Consider the following 24,575-nt stretch of genomic DNA (forward strand, 5'->3'; position numbering starts at 1 on the left):
TGTTTGGAAGAGAAACACAAATTTCCAACCCAAAAAGTGTAGTTTTTGAACCCGAGGTATCAAATTTACAAAAATATGTATTTTCACATCGATTTTTGACCTTTTTTTCAATTCCCAAACTGTTTGGAAAATAAAAATTTTCCACCCAAAAAGTCATGTTTTCCAACCAGCCTTGGAAAATAGTCATTTCTACATGGTTTTTTTCTCTTGATTTTTCAAGGCCATTGGTTTATTCTACAAAACCTATGGGTAATTTACGTTTTCCAAATCAGCTTAAGGTAATCGCTCAAATTTCCAATCTTCAATTATAAAACCAAAATTTCCAACCCAAAAATATTGAATTTCCAACCTTGGAACTTCTCCAAAAGTGTGTTACTTTTACTTCAAAATGTTATCTTGTATCTATACTGACGACTTGTTGATGCTCGAATTTCGATTTCAATGGATGGAAAAAAGGAGAGAAACGTTTTTGGGTCCATTATGTTTCTTAATTTATACTGGACAGAAAGCTAATTTAGAAAGCTAATTTTAGTTGTTTTTCTATCCGTCGCTATTTTCCGTCTCAGTTATACACTTTTTTTTTTATAAGAAGAATTTTATAAGAACAATGAGGCTCAAAAATGCCAAAAAATAAGAACAATTTAAGAACAATCCTGAGCCTGGAGTTGCTGAGTTTTAGGTAAAATAAGGGCCAAATTAATGAAATTAGGGTTCAAACCCAAAAATACCCCCAAATTTGCCCTAAAAATAAGAACAGGATAAGAACAATTTGAGGCTCGAAGTGCCAAAAAAATAAGAACAGCCGAGCCTCAACAAAAATTTACTGGTTCTTATAAAAAAAGTGTAAGTAGGTCTAATTTACAGTATTTTTTTTTACTTTTACAACTTCACTTCCACTTCATTCTTTATATTTTCTCTTCTAAAAGTTTTGTCTATAAAAAGAAAAATTAATTGGCCTGGCTTAAAAGTTGCCTACTTGTTAATTTGTGTTTCATTCAGTTAAGCTGTCTCAGAAAGAAACCACCCGTGTTCGTGATTTTTCATGTAGTTTATTTGGTTAAGTGTCTAAAAATACTTTTATTATAGGAATGTTCTACATGCAAGGAGAAAGTGGGGGTGGCAGCAGCAAAGACTTGCAAATTTTGCAAGTCAAATTTTGTAAAAACAATCAAGCCGATGAGCGAAGACTGGCTAGTTGGGAATCCCTCCAGAAAGAAGGGATACATAAAGCAAACCGTAAGTTTTTTATTGAGTTTCTTCTTCTTTAAAAAAATCTCGAAGTTTTTTCTTTTCCCAAAGTGGTAGTAGGGGGAAATTTGTAAAATCGCTCGATTATTTTAGTCAAAGCACTTGTTATACATTTTTGGAAAGTTAAGGGGTAGGGGAATCAAAATAACTTGGGAGCCAATTTTTTTTCGGACACTTTGGTGTGATTTTCGGACAAATACGACGGTCTCAGGCAAAAATCATAGGGTGAAAAATTATTGAAAATTTTAGCTTGAGAAAACAGAGACCTATTGTATATTTTTGGAAAGCTCTCAAAAAAATAAGATTAGTGATATATTGCGAGTATAGGTGATTTCAGTACCTACATCGAGATATTGAGCTTCACTCCCAAAACACTTATGAAGATTGCTAAAAGCATACCTCCATTCTGGAAAAAGGTCAAATTTATGCTATTCATTCTAAACGAGAGTTTGGTTCCAAAAAGCATGTATTAGTTCTAAACTTCTAAACTCCCTCCCTAATACACGGGTTTCGAATTAAATTTTTGCTTAGCTTTAGCTTTGATCCCATGTAAATTTGCACGAAAAATATCAAGTAAACAGAACGAAAATTGGCCGTGTATCAAGCAATTTTAGCTCATTTTTCCATTTTGACAGACTTTATGGGTCATTATGAAAACAAAAAACATTTAAATAAAAAGTCAATCGTTTAATCATATTTCTTTTATTGAATTTAAAATAGAAAAACATCTTTTGAATGAACACCTGGCTTTCAAAAGAGAAGAAAGGAAATCTATCAACCTTTTATAAGGCATTTCCCCTTATCGCTCCTTTTATTTACTTGATAGCAGTAAAACGAAATTCCAACTCACTAGAAGACAGAATAAAGTAAAACAGGGCCAAATTTGGAGGTTCTTGGATCACTCGTTGACCAAAAATAGTCAAAAAACGGTCAGAATCTCAAAAAAGTGAATTTTTGTCAATTTTTTGCATTTTTTTGACTTTTTTGCTTAAAATTTCGCTGGAAAGACTCCTTTTGAATTTTTTTTTGCTTGACCATAAAGGACAATCTAATTCCTACGAGTTCGACCAAAAATAACGATTTCTAACTCAAACTGGGCATTACAATGCATTTCCAATTTTCGAAAAAGCCTGAATTTCTATTAACAAGAGGTTTTTGATCAAATGTGTTTTGCCTATTTATGGCTTATGGCTTCTGGGTGGGCGTGCCCGAAAGCTCCAACCCTTAGCAGGCTAATCTGATAAATGACTATTTCTATTGACCGCTATTGACAGTGGCCTATAACAATAAATTCAAGCTTTTTCGTAGTGATATTTTTTGTTCACTAGAGGGTCCTCTTTCAGATGAACCAAAATTTTTTTGATTTTGACGATTTTTTTAATGACGATGACGTCATCGATGACATCATTTTTGGATCTATCTCGTGTTATAGCTCTTCAAATATTGATTTTCAGATATATGTTGTGATATTTTTTGGAATCCTTGTATGAAAATCCTTCATTTAAGCCATATTTGAGCTTCTAATTTTCACTTTCACTTTCGACCTCCAGCAAAAGTGATGACGTCACATTGGGACCAGTCAAATTCTCAAAACCCAGCTCACCATCACTTTTTGTGACCTTTAGGACCTGAATGATCATTTAAAAAAATTAGTTTGCTTCTAAGTCTATGCACACGAAGGATGTTTTTGGAACATAGTGCCTCTCACTAGTAGCTTATGGAGGGTTCGAGGGCTGAAGGGACAAGAAAGAGTGCTGAATTATGGAGAGATTCGAGTTATCAATCACTTTATCATGAATAGCATTTTTCTCGTTTTCCTTTTTTTCCCAAATTCTTTGTTTGATAATATTCCACTCACAAATTTCTTTTCAACGAACATAAAATCGCAACTTGATTCAAATTCTATCAAAAGTTACAGCCATTTATGTCTCAGCTTTAAACACAAGTGGTCGAAAGGGGGGACAGGAAGTCACACAGTTTATCTATGGTATTTTCAGTTCTTGAGATGAAGACAGTGATAGGCACAGACAAAATATGTACAGGAATAAAAACTAGAATAAAAATAATAGAAGCTCATTCTCTTGATCTTTCAAAAATTGTAAATGGCGGCGGTATTGATCGATCTGGTCCGAGGACAAACCAGCACCAGGGTTTTCCCTGGAGTTTGGAGTTTGTTGTTGTCTGCGTTGTTCGGAACGATCAGCACAAGAAGTATCAGTAGGAGAGGAAGGTGGCGACACTGGTCCTTGACAATTCTTGCAACACTGTCAGTGTTGCTTATATATATATAGTGAAGATATGTAATATCTGTCATTTTAGAAAAAGAAAAGTATTGATATATAAATAACTCAAACTGATAAAAACGAAAAAAGTTAAGAATATTTTTGTTAATTGTGTGTATTTACGATTTTTTTGGTATTTTTTATTTTTTAATCATTCCGAAACAGAGGGTAATTTAGCAAAAAGTTAAAGGGAATTTAAATAGTGGTATGTGAAAGAAAAACCTAATCCAAATGAAGATAGAAGATACATAAACAAAACAAAACACGAAGTCCCAGACTTGTGACTGGCATAGTGACTTTCCACGTGTTTAAGGGCCCACACTCAGTCGCCTTCGGAAAAGATAGTAGAAAAAGGAACTGACCAGCAGCTTCCAAATAAATAACAGACAACAAACAGACACTACAACAAACACAATCTTACATAAAAATAGAAAAAATCACACAAAAACTGAAAAGAATAGAATCGTAAGTTAGCCGAGAACCCGGTTCGGCGTGCCGCGACGGGAGAACTGCACAGGGCAAAGAAAAGTAGGAAATGAACACCTCCGATGCTAATGCTGATTCTTTAGACAGAAAAAAAAAAAAAAAAAAAAAAAAAAAAAAAAAAAAAAAAAAAAAAAACAAACAAACAAACACACATACAATACACAAGAAACAATTTCACAATTTGAAAATATGTAAAAATTCTTCGACGGTTTTCCCATACTTCATAAAACAGTCAGGAAACCTGGAAAAACATTTGACAACTTGCTTCTTCAAGAAAGCGTTTGAAGCACCCTGGTTTCGCATTCGAATGAAAAGCTCAGTGACTCTAGGAGTCAGATCTTCAAACATGAGTGTGCTACGTGCTATCCGTAAAATTTGAAAAGACGGATCCATAAAAAATGCACGATGGGATGTTATGTCGGCATGTGGCATCCTTACAATGAAGAAGGGAAAGGCATCTCTCTTTATCAAAAAAGTTTATATCTAAAAATATTGTTTTCAACGGTGATATCTAAATCTAAAAACGATGCATGGTTTCCATGGTGCTCAACTTTGAGATCTAGTTCTTTAGGGTAAATCTGTTTGTAGCAATTATGAAACTCATCTCTGTCATTTAAGGCACACAAATCATCAATAAATCTACCTACAGAGTGGAAGTTATAGGCACTAGGCGAACTAGCAGAAATGAGACCTTTGACATACTCAGATTCAAAATGGTACAAAAACAAATTTGCCCAAAAAGGAGCAGGATCTATTCCCATGGGAATTCCAATGCACTGTTTAAGAATAGAATTGCCAACTTTGAAAAAGCAATTTTTTATCAGAAAGGACACACACTCGGACAGTGAAGTACTATATATGAAGTACTATATACTTAAATGCGATAAACTTTTGTGGAGTCATCCCCAAAAATCCGCAAAATTAAATCCCATTGAAAATTTGAGTAGGCCTTATTATCAGCAAAATATTTCTAAACAAAACTCAAAAAATATTTGTTTGGTGGACCAAAGGTATGATCGTCATGGGTCCTCTGACAGCCAGGGCACTTCTTTTTACGTGTCCCATTTCCCTCAGTGGTGGGTGGAGGGGTACCAGGTGGTGTAGTCAAGAACATTAGGATAGCGAAGCATAATCTTTCAGCAGGCATGTTGTGTTGAAGTATAGTTAAGTGTAGATAGAGCAGGATACAGAACAGCAAAAATATCAGCAGTCAGCGGCACAGAAGAATGAAGAACTGAAAAGAGGTCCCTGTGGAGAAACTGAGGCCTTAAATAGGACATGAGAGTGAGGCTGATTCAAGAGTCCGGATTGAACCAAAACAAACCAAATGCATCTAAACTCTGATATACATAAACATATATCAGAACCGAAAATTATTTTGAGATACACTTTAGATCTATGCATTTTGAGAAGCAAAATAATGAGTGTGATATAATATCCGTACCTTTCGATTTCTTTAGCTGTGAACTTTGGGAATTTTTTAGGGCGAGTACTATGAGCACCCGTTGTTGATGTAGGCAGGCCGCCCGGAGGTGTAGCGTGATGATGGCGAACCAAAACAAACCAAATGCATCTAAACTCTTGATATACATAAACATATATCAGAACCGAAAATTTTTATTTTGAGATACACTTTAGATCTATGCATTTTGAGAAGCAAATAATGAGTGTGATATAATATCCGTACCTTTCGATTTCTTTAGCTGTGAACTTTGGGAATTTTTTAGGGCGAGTACTATGAGCACCCGTTGTTGATGTAGGCAGGCCGCCCGGAGGTGTAGCGTGATGATGGCGAACCAAAACAAACCAAATGCATCTAAACTCTGATATACATAAACATATATCAGAACCGAAAATTATTTTGAGATACACTTTAGATCTATGCATTTTGAGAAGCAAAATAATGAGTGTGATATAATATCCGTACCTTTCGATTTCTTTAGCTGTGAACTTTGGGAATTTTTTAGGGCGAGTACTATGAGCACCCGTTGTTGATGTAGGCAGGCCGCCCGGAGGTGTAGCGTGATGATGGCGAACCAAAACAAACCAAATGGCATCTAAACTCTGATATACATAAACATATATCAGAACCGAAAATTATTTTGAGATACACTTTAGATCTATGCATTTTGAGAAGCAAAATAATGAGTGTGATATAATATCCGTACCTTTCGATTTCTTTAGCTGTGAACTTTGGGAATTTTTTAGGGCGAGTACTATGAGCACCCGTTGTTGATGTAGGCAGGCCGCCCGGAGGTGTAGCGTGATGATGGCGAACCAAAAACAAACCAAATGCATCTAAACTCTGATATACATAAACATATATCAGAACCGAAAATTATTTTGAGATACACTTTAGATCTATGCATTTTGAGAAGCAAAATAATGAGTGTGATATAATACCCGTACCTTTCGATTTCTTTAGCTGTGAACTTTGGGAATTTTTTAGGGCGAGTACTATGAGCACCCGTTGTTGATGTAGGCAGGCCGCCCGGAGGTGTAGCGTGATGATGGCGGTAGGGTTGAAAACGAGTTGATGCCTAAAGAATTAAAATTGTCAGTTCAAGTACTAATTCACAAGGGACCCTCAGTACCGTGTTTCTTCTGTAAAAAGCGTCGAACCTGTCAAGACTAAATCGCGAATTTGAAATAAGCACTGCAGTGTGCTAAAGGCCTTCCTTAAAATTAAGCCCCACTCTTAAAAGTAAAATCATAGAAAATTATGCGAAAATAATTCGTGCGAAAATGTTAAAGCATACTAACACTTACTTCTTGTTTCAAAACCATAATATCAGATGTCGATGAAGCGCCCTCTCTTGCAGGGTGCCCACCACTATTCCAATGTGCGGCATGGGTGGGCACAGCACCCATGGGCGGATTTGGCATGGGCGGCTTACTAGTGGTGGGAAGCGATCCTGGCGGTGTAGGAACCTGAAGAATGAAATACAAAATAAGAAAGTAAATTTGGTGCATCATCAAAATGAGGCGACCCAGCTGGCACACAACGTTGTTACAACGTCCATCTTCTAACGTTCTTAACGTCCGCATATAACGTTAGATAAACGCTGAACCAGCGTTTTGTGCCAGCTGGGGATTGATAAGGGCTCCTCTGGAAGGTCATTTTGCATTTCACTTAAATCTATACGATCACGCAAAAAATTTGGAAAATTGGAAATGCGTAACAGGGTACACCACGTGAAGGATAAGCCATAGGATTTTGTACCCCACCTTAAATTGTAACATCTGGTCTCCTAAACTATTTGTTCGCTAAAGTTTGAGAGAGATTAATATAAAAAAGTCTTAAGGACATGTTTTTTTTTACTGTACCAAAATCAGGTTTTCGAAAATCATGAAAATCACTTTATTTTAATTATTTCGTCATTCGCATGATGAATTTTCCAAAAATTTTGATATGTATTGAAATTTGGGAAGGACTTTAAAATGAGCTATTTGAAATTTCAAAATTCGGAGTATTTCAGGATTAATTAATCATGGAGTGTTTTGGATCATATCTCACTCCATGAGTCATTATTCGGTCCTGAGGAGGTTTCTATGCATTCCTGAGGTAGTCTAAAATCATAAAATAGCCTGAGGAGTAATTTTTTTAAAGACCGGAGTGAGTTATGATCAAGCCGTTTTTAATCATTTTTCACTCATTTTAACAATTCCCGTTTTCTTTAGTTCGTTCCTTTCTTATCAACTAAACAAAAAACTCCGGATTCAACAAGCGATATCTTAAGTTCCATAAAAGCTATTAAGATTGGACAAAAAGTATCGGACAGGGCTACTAATCTATTTTCTTATTTTTGAATAACGATAAGAAAGGCTTCAGCTGTCTCTGTTAGTGCCAATTTGAACTGGGTTAGTTGAAAATCGGCATTTTGGTACAGTAAAAAAAACATGTCCTTAAAGAAGAACGCAAATCTCGTGGCTAATCATATAAATATACATTTAAAATGTTGTTGAGAAATTTAAGATATCTAAAATTATCTTGAAAAGGATAGTAGTAAGTAGTAGTAGAGACCAGAAGGTACTTTTAAGGTACAAGGCTGTTTCACTGCGTCAGGCTACATTAGAAACATGGTTTACACCCTTATTGTAACAAACAACTGTCAGCATGTTACAAGGGTCACTGTGAAAACAACTATCAACATTCACAGTATCATACTCTGTGTGTGACAAACAACTATCAACATGTCACCAGAGGGTGGAAACAACTATCAACATCCACCTTTGATGGAAACAACTATCATCATCCATCAAATACCTGTCTCTAACCATGTGCAGGAAAGAAAATCAGCCTTGATTTAAAATATTGCCAGTGAAACGAAATCAATTACATGTTTTAAATAGTAATTGTTAACAGAATTAAAAGTAAAAGGGTATTTAACACGGCAATTTTTCAATTTTAAAAACTTTATAACAACAATAATAACATAAAGTAGTTGCCTATCAAGAGTCTTGAAAACAAGTTGAATGATAAGAAAAAGGACAAACAGGCAAAATAGGCAACTCAATCTACTTGAAATTAATACATTGAATCGGTTATATTTGCTCAATGCTTGTGTAATAAACACCTTTCACAATCCGGATCTGTACAGTCAGCGTCAGATATGCCATCATCGCAAAATAAGTCAACTTCGCGTAGTAAATTCAAGTATTCTTGAATTGAGCATGTGTTTTCTGAAATTGTCTTTTTTGAGAGAGTTTGCAGTCTTTCTTCTTCTTTCTTTCTGAGCTTCAATTGTGGGTGACGATTAATATATTCTAAACGCTCAAATGGAATAGATTCAGCTAAACACCAATCTTCATCTTGTGTAACCCGTGAGAATGCAGTATAAGACGTCCCACAATTCAATTGTTCCATGGTAGTCTGAGGAGACAATTTAATTATAACATTGGTAATTTGTTGCTTCGGTCCGATTGTCATACCTTGAGACTTAGCAATGGTGATGGCATAACCTGTTATCAAAGGGAATCCAGTTCTTCTGCAGCATTTTGACACGTCCTCACAAGTAACAATATTTGCAGTTATTGGAACCCACGTAGGGTGGTTTTCGTCCCAGACAGGGCCCTTGTATCTAGGAAAGTCAACAACGACAATCTCTGGCATCTGGGGAGGTTTAATATTAGTTTTATAAATTATACTAACAACTTTACCAATGGCACCATTATTCAACCCAAGTCTGGTCATACAACCTTGATTTCTTGTTAAAATAACTCTACATCCAACGGCAATGGTTGTTCTGTTGGGTATTTGGGACATGGATTCTCTGGCGCTGTTGTGATGCTTACCATAGCCAGTACTCTTGAATTCAGCACAAATAGTCCTTTCTCCATTGGTCATTGTTGAATTCAAAACACGGCGGTTATAACTGCTAGCCTCTTTCCATGTTTCTGTTAAACAGATAACATTCGAAGTTTCGTTGTTAAAATTTCTTTGTTCATCAGTGGTTAAATTATCATAACAACGTTGATTTATCTCCTCCCAGTCTTTTCTGGTTACATTGCCAGTTCGCAGGTTGTCTAAGCGTTTTAACAAGGCTGCTTGATTGGGCTGTTGCCGCATGATTTCTTCTAAAATGAATACATCCTGGAAATCTTTGTAGGCAAAACCACCAGCAGAATCAATAGGGTCTGTCAAATCCAACACAATATCATACAGATTACGTTCCCCAATGGCTCTCAATTGGAAAATGTCACCAAAAAAATTAAAAGTTGGAATGCAACCAAACGGTATACTTTGATCACTTTCCCTGTCTAATAGGTTTATTGAAAGTTGGGAAAACCGTTGATGAAACCAACCCAAAACATATTGTCCAACCATTCCTCTTTCATCAGCATTTAGACAAATGAGAGAGAGTTTTTTGCCATCATTGTCGAGTGCCAGGCTTTTTAAATGTTTGATTTGATCAGAATTCATGGGACAACTGTCAAAAGTTATTCCTTTAGTTTTTCTAGGAATATTAACACATGAGTGAATAGTTCCGCCATCAGGTAAAAGAATACCTGCTGCACTAGTAGGAGCAACGTTTAAAACGGATCTATTACATTTGAAAATGCGACGCACAAGACGGGTGATAATTTTTACTACTTGTGACTTACCTGTACCCGCACAGCCTTGAACAATTAGTCGTTTGCAATGTTCATATCCTACAGCAAAATTTCCTCTCGCATAATCCAAAAGAAGTTGAATATTGTAGTTGACAATTAGCATTTGGATTGGATTTACTAATTTTGGGTCAACATCTGGCAATGTACAAAGTCTACCTTCCCTCTCAAATGCTTCATTTGCTTGCTTTGATACATCGGATAGCCAATTCTTTGTTTCTTCTATAAGTGTGTCAGGAAAGGATTGTACACCCAAACACATCAAGCCATTTGCGTGCCAGTCATAATCAATTCCACCATTGTATAGCACTTCCTCATCGACAGAAGCTTCTTCAATTGATAGTCTATTTTCTCTCGCAATATCTCTAAGAAGTTGGTTTCCCATTGTATCAACGACAGAGCCTTGTGAAGATTGACTATCTTGACTTCCTTCAAGTGTTGATTGAGAGAAATTTATTTCTTCTATTGGTTGATTCGGCTGATTGTTTTGTCTCTTTTGGCGTCTAGCAACTTTCTTGTCATATTCAGCCTTGGCAAACTGCAGCATCATTCTCACAGATTCAGGGCAATAGTCAGAGTCCAGAAATTGAGCAAATGATTCTGTGTATGTATCAAATCCATTTTTCAAATCATCAACTTTTCTCCAAGTACCAGGAGAGAATTTCATTAATAGTTCTTTAGAAAAATCTTCACCTGCTGGCCATATCCAAAAGCGCTGACATCCAGTAAATACAGGAACATGATCTTTGTTACAGGGTGACTTCTTTGCACAATCACACTTTTTTGCCCAGTCGTACAAAGTAATATAGGGATTTTCTTCCCTTCTTTTATCTGAAAGAAATTTGTCAATAATGGTATCTTTGGTAACTTTGCCATCTTTACCATTAGGATCAAAAAGCCTGAAACCGCTTAAACCAATTCTTTTAAATCTCCTGCTGCAGCTGTATAGCTTACCTTTTGTATTGATGTAATCAGCAGCTGAAGATGGAGTATCAACAAAACCAAATGTTTTCAAAAGCAGTTTTTGAGCGACAGACTTCAGAGAAATTGTTGGATCAGATTTATTCAGTATTTCCTTGTATATATCCATAAGGTCTTGTGTAGATTTGTTACCTTTACAACAATACCCAGTTATATACTTAATCAATGCCAATAAATCATCAGTGACTATAGCCTGGGTATCACATTGGGCTAGCCATGTTAAAGGTCTTAGAAGTATATGTTGAACCATCCTGGGGTGATCGTTTCTACCTTCAAATCTGGATATTTTACCCTCTGTAATTCTTGGCTCAAAAGGATTGATCTCTTTACCAGTTGATCTTTTAGATTTTTCATCATATTCGCCAAAATGATGTCTGCAGTATCGAATGACGTCTGCAGTATCGAATGACTCTCTCAATTGGTTTACCATCTTGATCTTTTTCCTTAGTGGTTACAGTTTTACGTCTAAGGCAGTACGAGCTACACGTGTGAAGCATAACCTTATTGACTAAGTCAGTATGGAATGCTTTTAATTCTTCATCATCTCCTTGACATAAGACACATTGGCATCTACATCAGTTAAACTTCCTTCTGGCAAAGGCCAATTTTGTTTGTTAGGAACCCATTGTGGTGTTTGATCATCATTGTGTTGCACTTCACCTCCTGCAGGGTGTAAGGATACAAACCCAGGAGAAAAAATCCCAGTGTCATTCATCTCATTTGTTTGAAGCCATGTTTCAAGATCTTTGGCAATATTTACAGTTGGGTCATTTTTATCTTGAGATAATATAGCTTTGACTTTATCATAGTGTTGTTTAGAAAAAAATAAGGAGTGTGAATGAATCTGCCCTCTTGATTTGGCGAATTCATATCGACTCCAAAATTCTTCATACTGAAAAAGCTCTTTTAATACTGTATTTATGTAATTGTGATGTCTTGCATCAAAATATGATGTAACAATATGCTGGTTTTGAAGTAAGACTTGATGTCGAAACTTTGAGTCACTTTTGAATTTTACTTGGAGATCAGCTTCAAGATCTCCAGTAATTTGAGACAGGTACTTTATCAAAATGTTATGCAGTGGAATCCAGTGATGCTCTGCACAGCTGGAAGTATCAAAATAGGTAGGATAAACTTGGTGTTCTTTCAACATGTAAAAACAAAAGGAATCCAATTCATGCTTTCGTTCACGCCAATACGGAGCTGTATTAATTAAGTTAGCACTGAATGATAAAAATTTACGTGGTATTGCTTCATCTTGATTTTCTAACTGTTCAAGTAACTCATCCCTGGTGATGTGTTTCTCATTGATCTGTTGGTTGACACAGAAGGAACCTTGATCCAAAGCTTTTTTACGCATACTGATATTCATTAGGTGAAATTTGGGAAATCTGTGAGCAGGCACTCTGTTATCATTGCAATAGGATATGTGCTGTACCCAGTCTTCATATTTCAAAGTTCTTGCAGCTTTAATAGTATAATCACATGTCCCATTTACAAAAATATGAGGATAACACATTGTGAAAAAACCATCGGTTGATAATTCTGGAATAGGTTTCTCTCTTTTGTTTAGGTGCAGCCTTCCTATGTCTGCTACTTGACCTGCTTCAAGAATTTCTTCAACATTAGCATTGTCACCCAGAAATGCACGCAATGCATTCTTGACATTTTCATCAGCATCAGAATTTGTTAATTGAGTTGCAAACCCTGATGCTGTTGTTAATTCTTCATCTACGGAAGGCTTTTCAAACTGACCAGGTGCTGGGCCTTTATCTTCATTTTTATTTTCATTATTGAACTTATTAGCAGAAACTATTGGAAGCCCTGGTATAATTCCAGCATCTTCAGGAATGTTTAAGAGGCGATTCTGCTCAATAATTACATCATGATAATATGGATTGGGCTCATGCAAAAAATATTTTCCTTTTAAAATTTTCCCAGAAATGTGATTTTTTCCTTTATATTGAGAATATCCAGGTTGTGGATTATCCAGTCCAAAAGCAGGGATACCAAAAACCAAACCGTTAAGAGCTTTTTGTACCCTGTGTCGGGAGGCCATGTAAGCTTTTGAATTATTGCTACCACTTCTTATCAAGATGATGCCAATTTCAGATGGTAATTGAGGCAATTTGGTGAATATTTTTAAATTTGAAGGTATGGCAACTGCATGGCCCTTTGAGGCCAACATTCCGTACTTTAAACAATGAACATAGATTGCAATGGATATTTGCGAATTAAACAATGTTTCGACAAAAGTAAGGCCTTGGAGAAAAGAGGGTGTGTTGGCAAAGTGTTGATTATTATGCAACAGATTTCCCTCATTGTCACAGAAGCAATCAGTGGGAGGTGAATGAATCCCTAAAAAAAGTAGCGCATGATTTTTTTTTCGATTTGGTTTCTGATTAAATTCATCTTTACACCTAGTGCATCTTTGATCTTCTACTTGCCACTTATCCGCCTTCTTCTTAGGGACATGGGAAAAGAATACTGGCCTGACTTCTTGGCATGTGATACATCTATCTATAGAATGCTTATCTTCCCCTTTGATGAAGTTTGATACAGCTTCTTTTACAAATCTATTTTCATGGATGTTAAGGTGCCCATGATGATGGTCACTCAATTGAATATTTGTTTCGTTCACACGTGGTTCTTCATTCATCTCATGATCATTCTGATTGTTCAATGGAATGTTATTGTTGTCAGAAGGTTGTCGATTAGTATTGATGTTCATAGAAGTGTGTGATAATTTTGAATTATTTTGAGTGAGACCTTTTAATAACCTGTCTGGATTTATCTTTTTCTTGTTTAAAAGTTTGCCAGTTTCCGATTTGTTGTTATATGTTGTTTCTTTTGAGGATATTTTATCTTTAAAAGTTGCAGAAGGGATAACGATGCGTTGAAAATCAATATTTTTAAATAGTGTTTTACCCTGAGGTTTATTTGGGAACGTTATTTTTATGACTGGTCTATCAAGCAAGTTCTTTTTCAGTTTCATTGGAAATTTACACAACTTTTTTTCTTTTATTTCACTTCGCACAATTTTTCTTCGTTTCCTAATTGCGCTGGTGCTTTCATTCTTTTGAGGTGATAAAAAAGTAGCTTTGTAAATGTCACATTCCTCTTGCAAATGCATATCAACACTGTCCATTTTTTTTGTGAAAGAGGTAGCACCCATACTTTTGGTGGTTTTTGAGTTTGAGCAAAAAGCAACTTTAGAAATGTTATTATCAAATTTAAAATTGCGTACAGGGCTATTATGAATTGGTAAAGATGGTGAAATTTTTTGTGGTTTTGATTTTTTATAAATTAATAAATATGGAACAGTCTCATCATTAACTTTACAGTTGAAGTTTGCATTTTTGATACAAAACACTTTATCATCATTAATTGAATACCACGTATCTTTAAATTTGACAGCTGATGTATAATGACCACTATTTGCGGTTTCACCGTGATGGAAAATGACAGCTTGTAAACTCAAATTTCCCAAAAGAACATTCTCAAAATTTTCTTCAATTACTAAATCAGGTACCACTTTTCTTGAATTCTGTGTTGTACGATCATAACGAAACATACCCATTGTAAATAAGGAAATCAGATATATGAAATAATGTTCTAGATCTAATAGCATTGGTTCGAACGGAGCAATTAGAGCACTGATATAATTCATCAAGTGGCTCTCCAAAAGGGTCATCTACTAGCTTGGCCAGCTCTTGCTTTATTGAATTACCAACCCTATTGGGAAATTTGATGTGACATGTCTGTTCAAACACTGTTTGATCAGAAACATTCTGACAACTTTTGCATAATATTGACTGTAAAACTGAAGTCTTAAACACTGATTGCTTATTTTCTATTGGAGAAATTTTATCCAAAATATGAAGGAGACATTCGTGTGCATCAAACTGTTCAAACCTTGCATGTTCGTAACCTGGTAGCTCAAAATATGGCAATAATGGGTATGTTTCTACTGGGGCTTCAGAGGATGTCATAGTAGTAAATAAGTGTTTCATCACAATTTTGACGGGATCATTTTCAGCACTATTTTCAAATTGACAAACAAACTTGCGAAAGGCATTGACTGAATACAATGCTTGAATAACGGAATTAAAAAAACACACATTTTGGCCGAAATTGGTAAGTCCTATAGGACTAATTCTGTCTGAAGAAGCTGACATTATCAAAATGATACCCAAAAATATCTAATTAATTTGGTGCGTGTGGCAAAAGTTAGAACAATGGGTCTCTTTAGTAGAAAGAAAAGCAAGGAGGCAGGATAGTAGTCCAAGATCAAGAACAAATATTAAAACTAATAGTATTGTGTAGCACACACACAATTAAAAAATTTACTTCCCTGATTTGAAAATAAGACCATCAACCACCAGTTGACCAAAAAATAAACAATAGCAGCAGGGCAGGCTTTGTTTGTGTTTGTTTGATGTCGATTTGATTGAAAGTCCAAACCAAACCAATGGTCAACGAAAAACGATGGCAATTAAAGATAGAAGCCAAGAAAACCAGTTTAATCAAACCAGTTTTAAAGACAGTTTAAACTTTTATAATAATGATGTAAACGACTTAATGAAAATCCAAAAAACAGCCAAGCACTTTCTCAGACTGTCAGAATTGCGATTCAGCAGCCAAATTCGGAGAGAATGAAATTAAACATTTTGATGATAACTAGAAACCATAACAACGATTCTGCAGGACCAATCAGTGTAAAGATATTTCTGCCGCCAATCATAAAACTAACCAATAAGAGGAGTTCTCTTGGGGCAAAATGAGCATTTAGCGGCGAAAGCGGAGCGACCTGAGGAAATACGAGAATTTCGAGTCATGTAGTCATACACGGATTAACTAAATTTGTATACGACAAATTTTCGGACGGAGATAATTTGAGTTATCATTTCCGGGAATATTATCAGTATTTTATCCCCTTAATATTGATTGTCGCGCAACTCGGAGATTCGAAACGTTTTTCCCATCTCCTGCCTTATAGAGAGTTGAAAGGAATGGAAAGTTAAAGGTACGCACACACGATAGCAAAACTGCTTCGCTCATGTACATTCGCTTCGCAATAAGGCATTTCCCCTTATCGCTCCTTTTATTTACTTGATTTTTTCTCTCGCGCCAGATTTAATTCGAAACCCGTGTATTATTTGAAACTATTTATGATTACCATCTTTATACTTTTTTAGAACATGCCAAATTAGATGCTCCAAGGGTTCAATGGAGAAGGAAGGCCCTTTCAAATCAAGCGACCCAAAAGACATTGATTAGAGGTAATTTTGTGAAAGAATAACCTTACTTTTCAAGAAATCACATATTTTTTCGTTCAGTTAGTAGTTGGTAAAGTTTTTTCCAATGAAAGTTATTATTTTTATTATTTTTATAAACTTTACTTTACTAGTACTTTACTTTTTCTTTTTAAAAACCTAAAAAAGCCTTTTTAAAGCGGGGGGGGGGTTGGGGTTCACACTGTAAGTTATGATCCCCAAACGTTCAAATGGATAAGGGTTTTCGAATGAGCCATGGAGAAAAGAAGAAGAAGAAGAAGAAGAAGGAGAAAAGCAGGTGGAGTTTACGTGATACAATATTTTCAAAAAATATTTATTCACTAAAAAGATATTGCACAAAGTTCATCACTGATTGGCTCTGAAAAACACCAAAAAACTGCGAAAAACAGCCTTTTTTACATTCAACTTACTGAAGACTTTGTGTCATATTTTTTGATTGAATTAATATTTTTGAAAAATTTCTTCACAGTAATGATGTTCTAAGATTCAAGAATCACCCCTGTAAAAATGGTGATTATATCACGATTCTACCAGGAGTTGATTTTTTCCTTTTTCATTTTTCATCTTTTATTTTCGCAAATTTTTCGAATTTTTTTTGTTGATAATATCCCACTCACGATTATCTTTTCAATGCGCATAAAATCGCTACCTAGCTCAAAGTATAGCAAAAGTTATGAGGATTTCAAAATAGCTAATATATGAAATAGACTTTAGATGAAGGTACAGCATACATCGAAAAACATCAAAATATCCATTAATCTTAGACATTTTGCTTTTTAATCAGATGTTAAGTTTTGATGTGTGCTGTATACTTCCGATTTTTTATCAAACTGCCTCGTGCTGCTAGTTTTTTAGTTAGTTTTTTTTGTGGTCTTTTCATGAAGTTTTAATTAAACTGCAAAAATCGATGAAATGTTCTCAAAAATGTTCTCGTTTCGGGAAAGAATTTGTCAATAACTCCCATTTCTCCCGGGTCCTACTTTTGCTCTCTTCTTTAGCATTAGCGGATATAGATGGGGTTCAAAACTTCTGACGGAGACTTCCACTAAAGGATGAAAGTAACGCAGGGAGCGCATGAATTTTGAACCCCTTCCGTTTTGCACCGCGGCCAGTTGGCTTCTTGTACGTTTTATCAGATGGTAATATTTATTGAGAAATATTTTTAGAAAAAAGAAAACTAACAACATTTTTACTGTACATAGAAAGACAAAGCATTATTACCTAGTTGTTCTTTTTTTATACAATATTTTTTCAAGCTTTTAAGATTTTATTGGAAAAGTTTTTATGAAAAGAGATTATATACTTATTTTGTTTATTATAAAAAGACAGTATTTACTTTGTTTTTAACTGTATTATCATGGTTTAGGGTCGACAATAGTTTTTATTTGTATATATAGTCTATACTCACATGTATATTTAGAGTTTATACCGAAAGAGAGGTTAATATTGGTAATGAATGCGTTCTATCTATGAAATAAACATACGTGAAAGTATTAGTCTAAGGATAATTGGTTCTTGGTAACTGGTTCTTGCATAAAAAATGGTCTAATTAAAAGAGACGACTTGTTATCATGACATACACCTAGTCTAATAGAATTAGCTCAAAAAGGCCTTAATCTTAAAAAAAAAAAATATTTGGCCAAAGGGTTCACACTGTAAGTTATGATCCCCAAACGTTCAAATGGATAAGGGTTTTCGAATGAGCCATGGAGAAAAGAAGAAGAAGAAGAAGAAGGAAGAGGAGAAAAGCAGGTGGAGTTTACGTGATACAAATATTTTCAAAAAAATATTTATTCACTAAAAAGATATTGCACAAAGTTCATCACTGATTGGCTCTGAAAAACACCAAAAAAACTGCGAAAAAACAGCCTTTTTTACATTCAACTTACTGAAGACTTTGTGTCATATTTTTTGATTGAATTAATATTTTTGAAAAATTTCTTCACAGTAATGATGTTCTAAGATTCAAGAATCACCCCTGTAAAAATGGTGATTATATCACGATTCTACCAGGAGTTGATTTTTCCTTTTTCATTTTTCATCTTTATTTTCGCAAATTTTTCGAATTTTTTTTGTTGATAATATCCCACTCACGATTATCTTTTCAATGCGCATAAAATCGCTACCTAGCTCAAAGTATAGCAAAAGTTATGAGGATTTCAAAATAGCTAATATATGAAATAGACTTTAGATGAAGGTACAGCATACATCGAAAAACATCAAAATATCCATTAATCTTAGACATTTTGCTTTTTAATCAGATGTTAAGTTTTGATGTGTGCTGTATACTTCCGATTTTTTATCAAACTGCCTCGTGCTGCTAGTTTTTAGTTAGTTTTTGTGGTCTTTTCATGAAGTTTTAATTAAACTGCAAAAATCGATGAAATGTTCTCAAAAATGTTCTCGTTTCGGGAAAGAATTTGTCAATAACTCCCATTTCTCCCGGGTCCTACTTTTGCTCTCTTCTTTAGCATTAGCGGATATAGATGGGGTTCAAAACTTCTGACGGAGACTTCCACTAAAGGATGAAATGAAGTAACGCAGGGAGCGCATGAATTTTGAACCCCTTCCGTTTTGCACCGCGGCCAGTTGGCTTCTTGTACGTTTTATCAGATGGTAATATTTATTGAGAAATATTTTTAGAAAAAAGAAAACTAACAACATTTTTACTGTACATAGAAAGACAAAGCATTATTACCTAGTTGTTCTTTTTTTTTATACAATATTTTTTCAAGCTTTTAAGATTTTATTGGAAAAGTTTTATGAAAAGAGATTATATACTTATTTTGTTTATTATAAAAGAGACAGTATTTACTTTGTTTTTAACTGTATTATCATGGTTTAGGGTCGACAATAGTTTTTATTTGTATATATAGTCTATACTCACATTGTATATTTAGAGTTTATACCGAAAGAGAGGTTAATATTGGTAATGAATGCGTTCTATCTATGAAATAAACATACGTGAATAGTATTAGTCTAAGGATAATTGGTTCTTGGTAACTGGTTCTTGCATAAAATGGTCTAATTAAAAGAGACGACTTGTTATCATGACATACACCTAGTCTAATAGAATTAGCTCAAAAAGGCCTTAATCTTAAAAAAAAATAATATTTGGCCAAAATTCGGCACAAAGGTTCCTTATGGGTCCTAGAACCACCAGAAAAAACCTTTGACCCTTTTTTGGGCACTTTATGATAACGTCAATTTTTAGTACAAGCCCTGCCAAAACCCAGAATCCTGGGTATTTTTTCTTGACCTAGTCAAGGCTTTCGATCGCGTACCCAGGCAGTTACAATGGCTTATCTTAGAGAAATTTGGAGTTCCACCTAAATTAACCAGTCTTCTTAAATCCTTACATGAAAACTTCACCGTTAAATTCACCGTAGACGAAGTCACGCATATAATGTCATGTACCATTGGCGTAAAGCAAGGGGATATTCTCGGCCCCATACTGTTCACGTTTTTTCTTGCAGCTGTAATGATCACCTGGAGAGCAACCACCAGCCTACCATTGTGCATTTTTAGATCAAAACAGGATACCAAAATGACCGGTCGGAGCTACCGTGCATACGGCGAGGAGTATGAATTTCAGGACTCTGAATATGCCGACGACACAGCCCTCGTTTTCGACTCAAGAGAAGAGGCTAGTGTTGGTATACCGCTCTGTATGGCCCATTTCGACTGTTTTGGAATGGAGATCCATTCGGGGCCACCTGATTCGAAATCTGTCGTTCTTTTCTGCTCGAAACCACCATGTATGTATGACGATCCTGCAACCTTTGATCAAGCTGACCTATCGAATATAGTTTTTGGTGACAGATTTATTCCTGTTGAGGGAGAGTATATTTATCTTGGTAGCGTCATAAGTTCCGATTCCTCAGATGATCTTGATGTTGATCGTAGAATACAGAAAGCGTGTAATTCATTATTTTCCCGCACTAAGATAAAGCTTAGTGTCAAAGCAAAAGTTTATCAAGCATTTATTCTACCCATCTCATTATATGGTGTTGAGTGTTGGAGCTTGACGGAAAAGCTTCTTTATAAATTGAGAGCATTTCACCATCGGTGTGTAAGAAGTATTTGTCGTGTTACTTTACTCGATCGTAAACGTACATCTGATCTTCTCGATAAACTTTCTATGGAATCGATAGACACCTACATTTGTCGTCAACAGCTCAGATGGGCTGGACATGTAATGCGCATGCCTTGGAATCGCCTTCCACGGAAAATGTTGTCGTGCTGGGTCCGTTCTAAACGTCCTTGTGGTGCTCCGAGATTCAGATATGGTCGATCTCTATATAAATGTTTGAAAAAATCTGGCATTGATACTAATGTTTGGCATGATTTGGCTTTGAATAAATTAGAATGGAGAAATTTGATTCACTCTGTGAAAATTGATCCTTGATGATAATTACTTGACTAGTGTATTTCTTTTTTACTAAGACAATACTATTTTATTTCCTAATAGCATAGTGTTTATTAGTTTTTGAAATTTATTTTATGCGCTGTGATCCGATGCTTTAGGCATGTGGCCTATGAACCTTTATTTTGGGGGAGGGGGAGGAGAGAGAGAGACGAGACGAGATAGACGAGAGAGAGAGAGAGAGCGAGAGCGAGAGAGAGAGAGAGAGGAGAAGAGAGAGAGAGAGAAGAGAGAAGAGAAAGAGAGAACTCAGAGAGGAGCGAGGAGAGAGAGAGAGCAGAGCAGAGAGAGAGAGCGAGAGAGAGAGAGAGAGGCTAGAGAGAGAGAGAGAAGAGAGGAGAGGAGAGAGAGAGACGAGAGAGAGAGTAGATAGCTCGAGCTATCGGAGAGGGTAGAGAGAGAGAGAGAGAGAGAAGAGACTAGAGCGTCGAGCGAGAGAGAGCGAGAGCGAGAGCTCCAGAGAGCTCTAGAGAGAGAGAGAAGAGCTCTCCTCTCTCTCGCTCGAGCGCTATCTCGCGATCAGCTCTAGCTAGCTCTCGATCTCTCGCTCTCCTCTCTCTCTCTCTCTCTCTCTTCTCTCTCTCTCTCTCTCTCTCTCTCTCTCTCTCTCTCTCTCTCTCCTCTCTCTCTCTCTCTCTCTCTTCTCTCTCTCTCTCTCTCTCTCTCTCTCTCTCTCTCTCTCTCTCTCTCTCTCTCTCTCTGGAAACAAAATTTTAAAAAAGTTTTCTACAACAAATTTCGACACTTTTATCTGAAAGATCATGAAAAGTAAAAAAACGATAATGCATTCTCGAACCAGGGTAAAAAAGATGGGCCTTGAAACTAACCATTCGAAAATGGTATAGTTTATAGGGTTTTAATGGCTAGATAACGAGACATTAATTAGGTCGTAAAATACACTCCATTAGTCCCGTTTTGGACGATTTTAGTCCCCAGAAAAAAGATTGAAGAATTGTACGACCCGGTCTTATTATCATGAAATACACCTCACAAGTCTCGTTTTGAATGATTTTTGTGCCCAGACAAAAAAAATAAAGAATTATTCGATACGACCTTGTTATCATAGAATGCACGTCACAAGTCCCGTTTTGGACGATTTTTGTCCCCAGTTTGGGCGACTTTTGTCCCCAGACGAAAAAAATAAAGAATTATTCGAGACGGCCTTGTTATCATGAAATACACCTCACTAGTCTCGTTTTGGATGATTTTAATCCCCAGACGAAAAAATTGATGAATTATTCGAGACGGCCTTGTTATTATGAAGTCCTGTTTTGGACGATTTTTGTCTTCAGAGACAATTACTTGGGATGGCATAGATTTCATGAAATAAACTCACACCTTTTTGGGACACTTTTATCCTGAGTGAGACCAATGTTTGACACATTACTCCTAATTACTCAACAATCATTCAAGGATTTTGTTCCTGTTGATCACTTCTGGCACACTCCGTTTTAGGCGATATTACGCTCCTCAAAATTCAGCGGTTAAGACCTGCAATTATACTTCTCATATATCCCGCTTTTATTCCTACAATTCGAAAAATTGAAAGAAGGAATTACTGTACAAAAATAATTTATTTCCAGATCCACAGTTGACTGGTAATATGAACATTTTCTCAACGTATATACAAATGAACGATCTGAAAGTTACAATATTCGTTCGTATGTACAGTAGTAGAATGAATAAAATGTATAATATTTACATTTAAAAAGTTCAGCTTTACACTTTTATTTGATAATGATAATAACTTCTTACTAAAAAACATTTTAAGTTTTTGTTTTTAACTTTTCTAGTAAAACTCTAAAGCGACTCAGTAAAAGCGAAACAATTAGTTGAAAATAGCTCTGCGCAAAAGGCTTTCTGATTGACAACTCGAAGACGAAATAGAAATTGTAATAAATCAGCGATTTCGCGAAGATTTTCAAAATATCCAATTATCCAGCCATATAATATTCCACTATACAAAGGAAAAATCAAATTTCGTCATCTTCAGAGCGTTGATCTTCCAAATATTCATCCAATGATTCTCCATTTATCACCCTGCGAAACAGCTCCACTGCCTCGCCTATCTTTTGTGTGCAAAAGAAGATCGTTTTCTTTCTCAAACATTCTCAAGTTCCTTTTCTGTGAAGATCTGAAAGACATAAGTAACGATTTTAGTTTAACCCCTCTTAAGCTCAATCTTTTTAGGACTTGCTTTGCATCGTTCTTGTATCTTCATTTCCTCGTTTCGTTCGTAATAATAATAAATAATTTTATAAGAACAGTGAGACTCAAAATGACCAAATATGAGAGTAATTTAAAAGAACAATGTCTGGTATTTTGTACGTCAAAGGCCAAAATAAATAAAATTTTGATGATAAGGTAGTCAGAAAATCACCAAAAAACAAAACAAAAACAGGCTTGAAGTACCGAAAAAAACAAGAACAGCCAAGGCTCAAGCTAAATTACAAAAAAGAGTGTTAAAAAAGTAAATTTGTGCCAATTTTAAAACATCCCAACTTACCGAAATTTTGAATCCCTTATCCCTTATCGACTTTTTAAAAAGATGTTTCTATGGAATGAAATATTTATTTCAGATTTATAACTTTATTGGCAAACTTATGAAGAGGAGAATCAATTGTGTTGTGCTAAACTTATTTTCTTTTAGATAGACAAATATTACCACACCATTATTCCTTAGCACTTTTTTAGGTAGAACCCTAACAACCTTTGTTATATTATGACCCGTTAAAGAAATAATTGTTCATTTTGTTTTGATCTAGAAATCTCTTCATCTCCTCAACAAGAAGTTTTTTTTCTTCCTTCGACCTCATAAACATCATTTGTTGTTCAACCTTTTGTTTCTTCTCCGTCCTCAAAGTTAAAAAATATAGACTATCATCAACAAATCACTTTTGAGCTTGATACTTCAAAAGATAGAAAAAAACAGACAATTTAAGTACTTTTAAGGAAGAGATTTAAGTCGTGAGATTCTGAGGTAACTCCTAAAAAATTGTACAAAAAATTGACAAAACAGCTTACTAATTTCATTTTCTCTTTTCTCGACATATTCCTTCCAGCTCGCATCGTTTCCTAGAAATAAAGCTTTGAGATTTGTCTCTAATTTATTAATCTTGTCTTTGTATTTGACATTTTTTCGTCGAAGGTTGCTTCTCTGTTTGTTCGTTTCTAGAAAGGAGAAAGGTAGAATTGAATTCCAAACGCATATTTTTGATGAAAAAACACTGTCGTCATCTTACGTGGCTTCATCAGCATATAGCTCAACAAAAATGATATCCTTATTATAAGGGAAGCTAGAAATGTGACAAAAAACGTAAACATTCGAGGAAAACCACATGGAAGACATGAATGAAGATAGATTGGTCTCAAAAACAATTGAATTGGGTTTTGCAGATTAACATAAGCACTGAAAATTGGCGATCAAGAAAATCTAGAGCCTGTTTGAGTACGAATTTATTTAACCCCATTTAACGTGAAAAAAACTTTATGAGTTATGAAAGCAAAAAACTTGGATCTGCAGGAATAAGAACAAAACATTTTAATTGAGGAAAGCATTATTTGTCTACAACTACCTGTTGCTACAATCTGTCCATTAACAATATGCTCTCTTGGACTTAAAGGTTTATAAAAGCCATCAAATCATTGACGATCATGAAAGCCCTTCATTTTATGCACCTCAGTGTCACAAGTTGAGCATAGAAACAGCATTGGTGTGCACGAAAAGGATCTAATTTCAGCCTT

General features: G+C 35.4%; 2 protein-coding genes across 2 annotated transcripts; one reads left to right on the forward strand and one right to left on the reverse strand.

Moving 5' to 3' along the window:
• Positions 1 to 8,571: 8,571 nt before the first annotated feature.
• LOC136798202 (uncharacterized) lies at positions 8,572 to 11,538 on the reverse strand. Its single transcript, XM_067054780.1, has one exon. The coding sequence runs from the start codon at positions 11,536 to 11,538 to the stop codon at positions 8,572 to 8,574; it is 2,967 nt and encodes a 988-aa protein (XP_066910881.1).
• An 8,414-nt stretch (positions 11,539 to 19,952) lies between these two features.
• LOC136798203 (uncharacterized) lies at positions 19,953 to 20,813 on the forward strand. The gene has a single exon (XM_067054781.1). It carries the CDS (start codon positions 19,953 to 19,955, stop codon positions 20,811 to 20,813), a length of 861 nt encoding a protein of 286 aa, XP_066910882.1.
• Positions 20,814 to 24,575: the final 3,762 nt, after the last annotated feature.

The sequence above is a fragment of the Clytia hemisphaerica genome, unplaced genomic scaffold (genome assembly GCF_902728285.1).
Source record: "Clytia hemisphaerica strain Z4C2 unplaced genomic scaffold, Clytia hemisphaerica genome assembly, whole genome shotgun sequence".
NCBI lineage: Eukaryota > Metazoa > Cnidaria > Hydrozoa > Leptothecata > Clytiidae > Clytia > Clytia hemisphaerica.

Excerpts from the sequence above, each read along its gene's own strand:
- LOC136798203 (XM_067054781.1), top strand. The coding sequence starts at position 19,953 with ATGACCGGTCGGAGCTACCGTGCATACGGCGAGGAGTATGAATTTCAG.
- LOC136798202 (XM_067054780.1), bottom strand. The coding sequence starts at position 11,538 with ATGGTAAACCAATTGAGAGAGTCATTCGATACTGCAGACGTCATTCGA.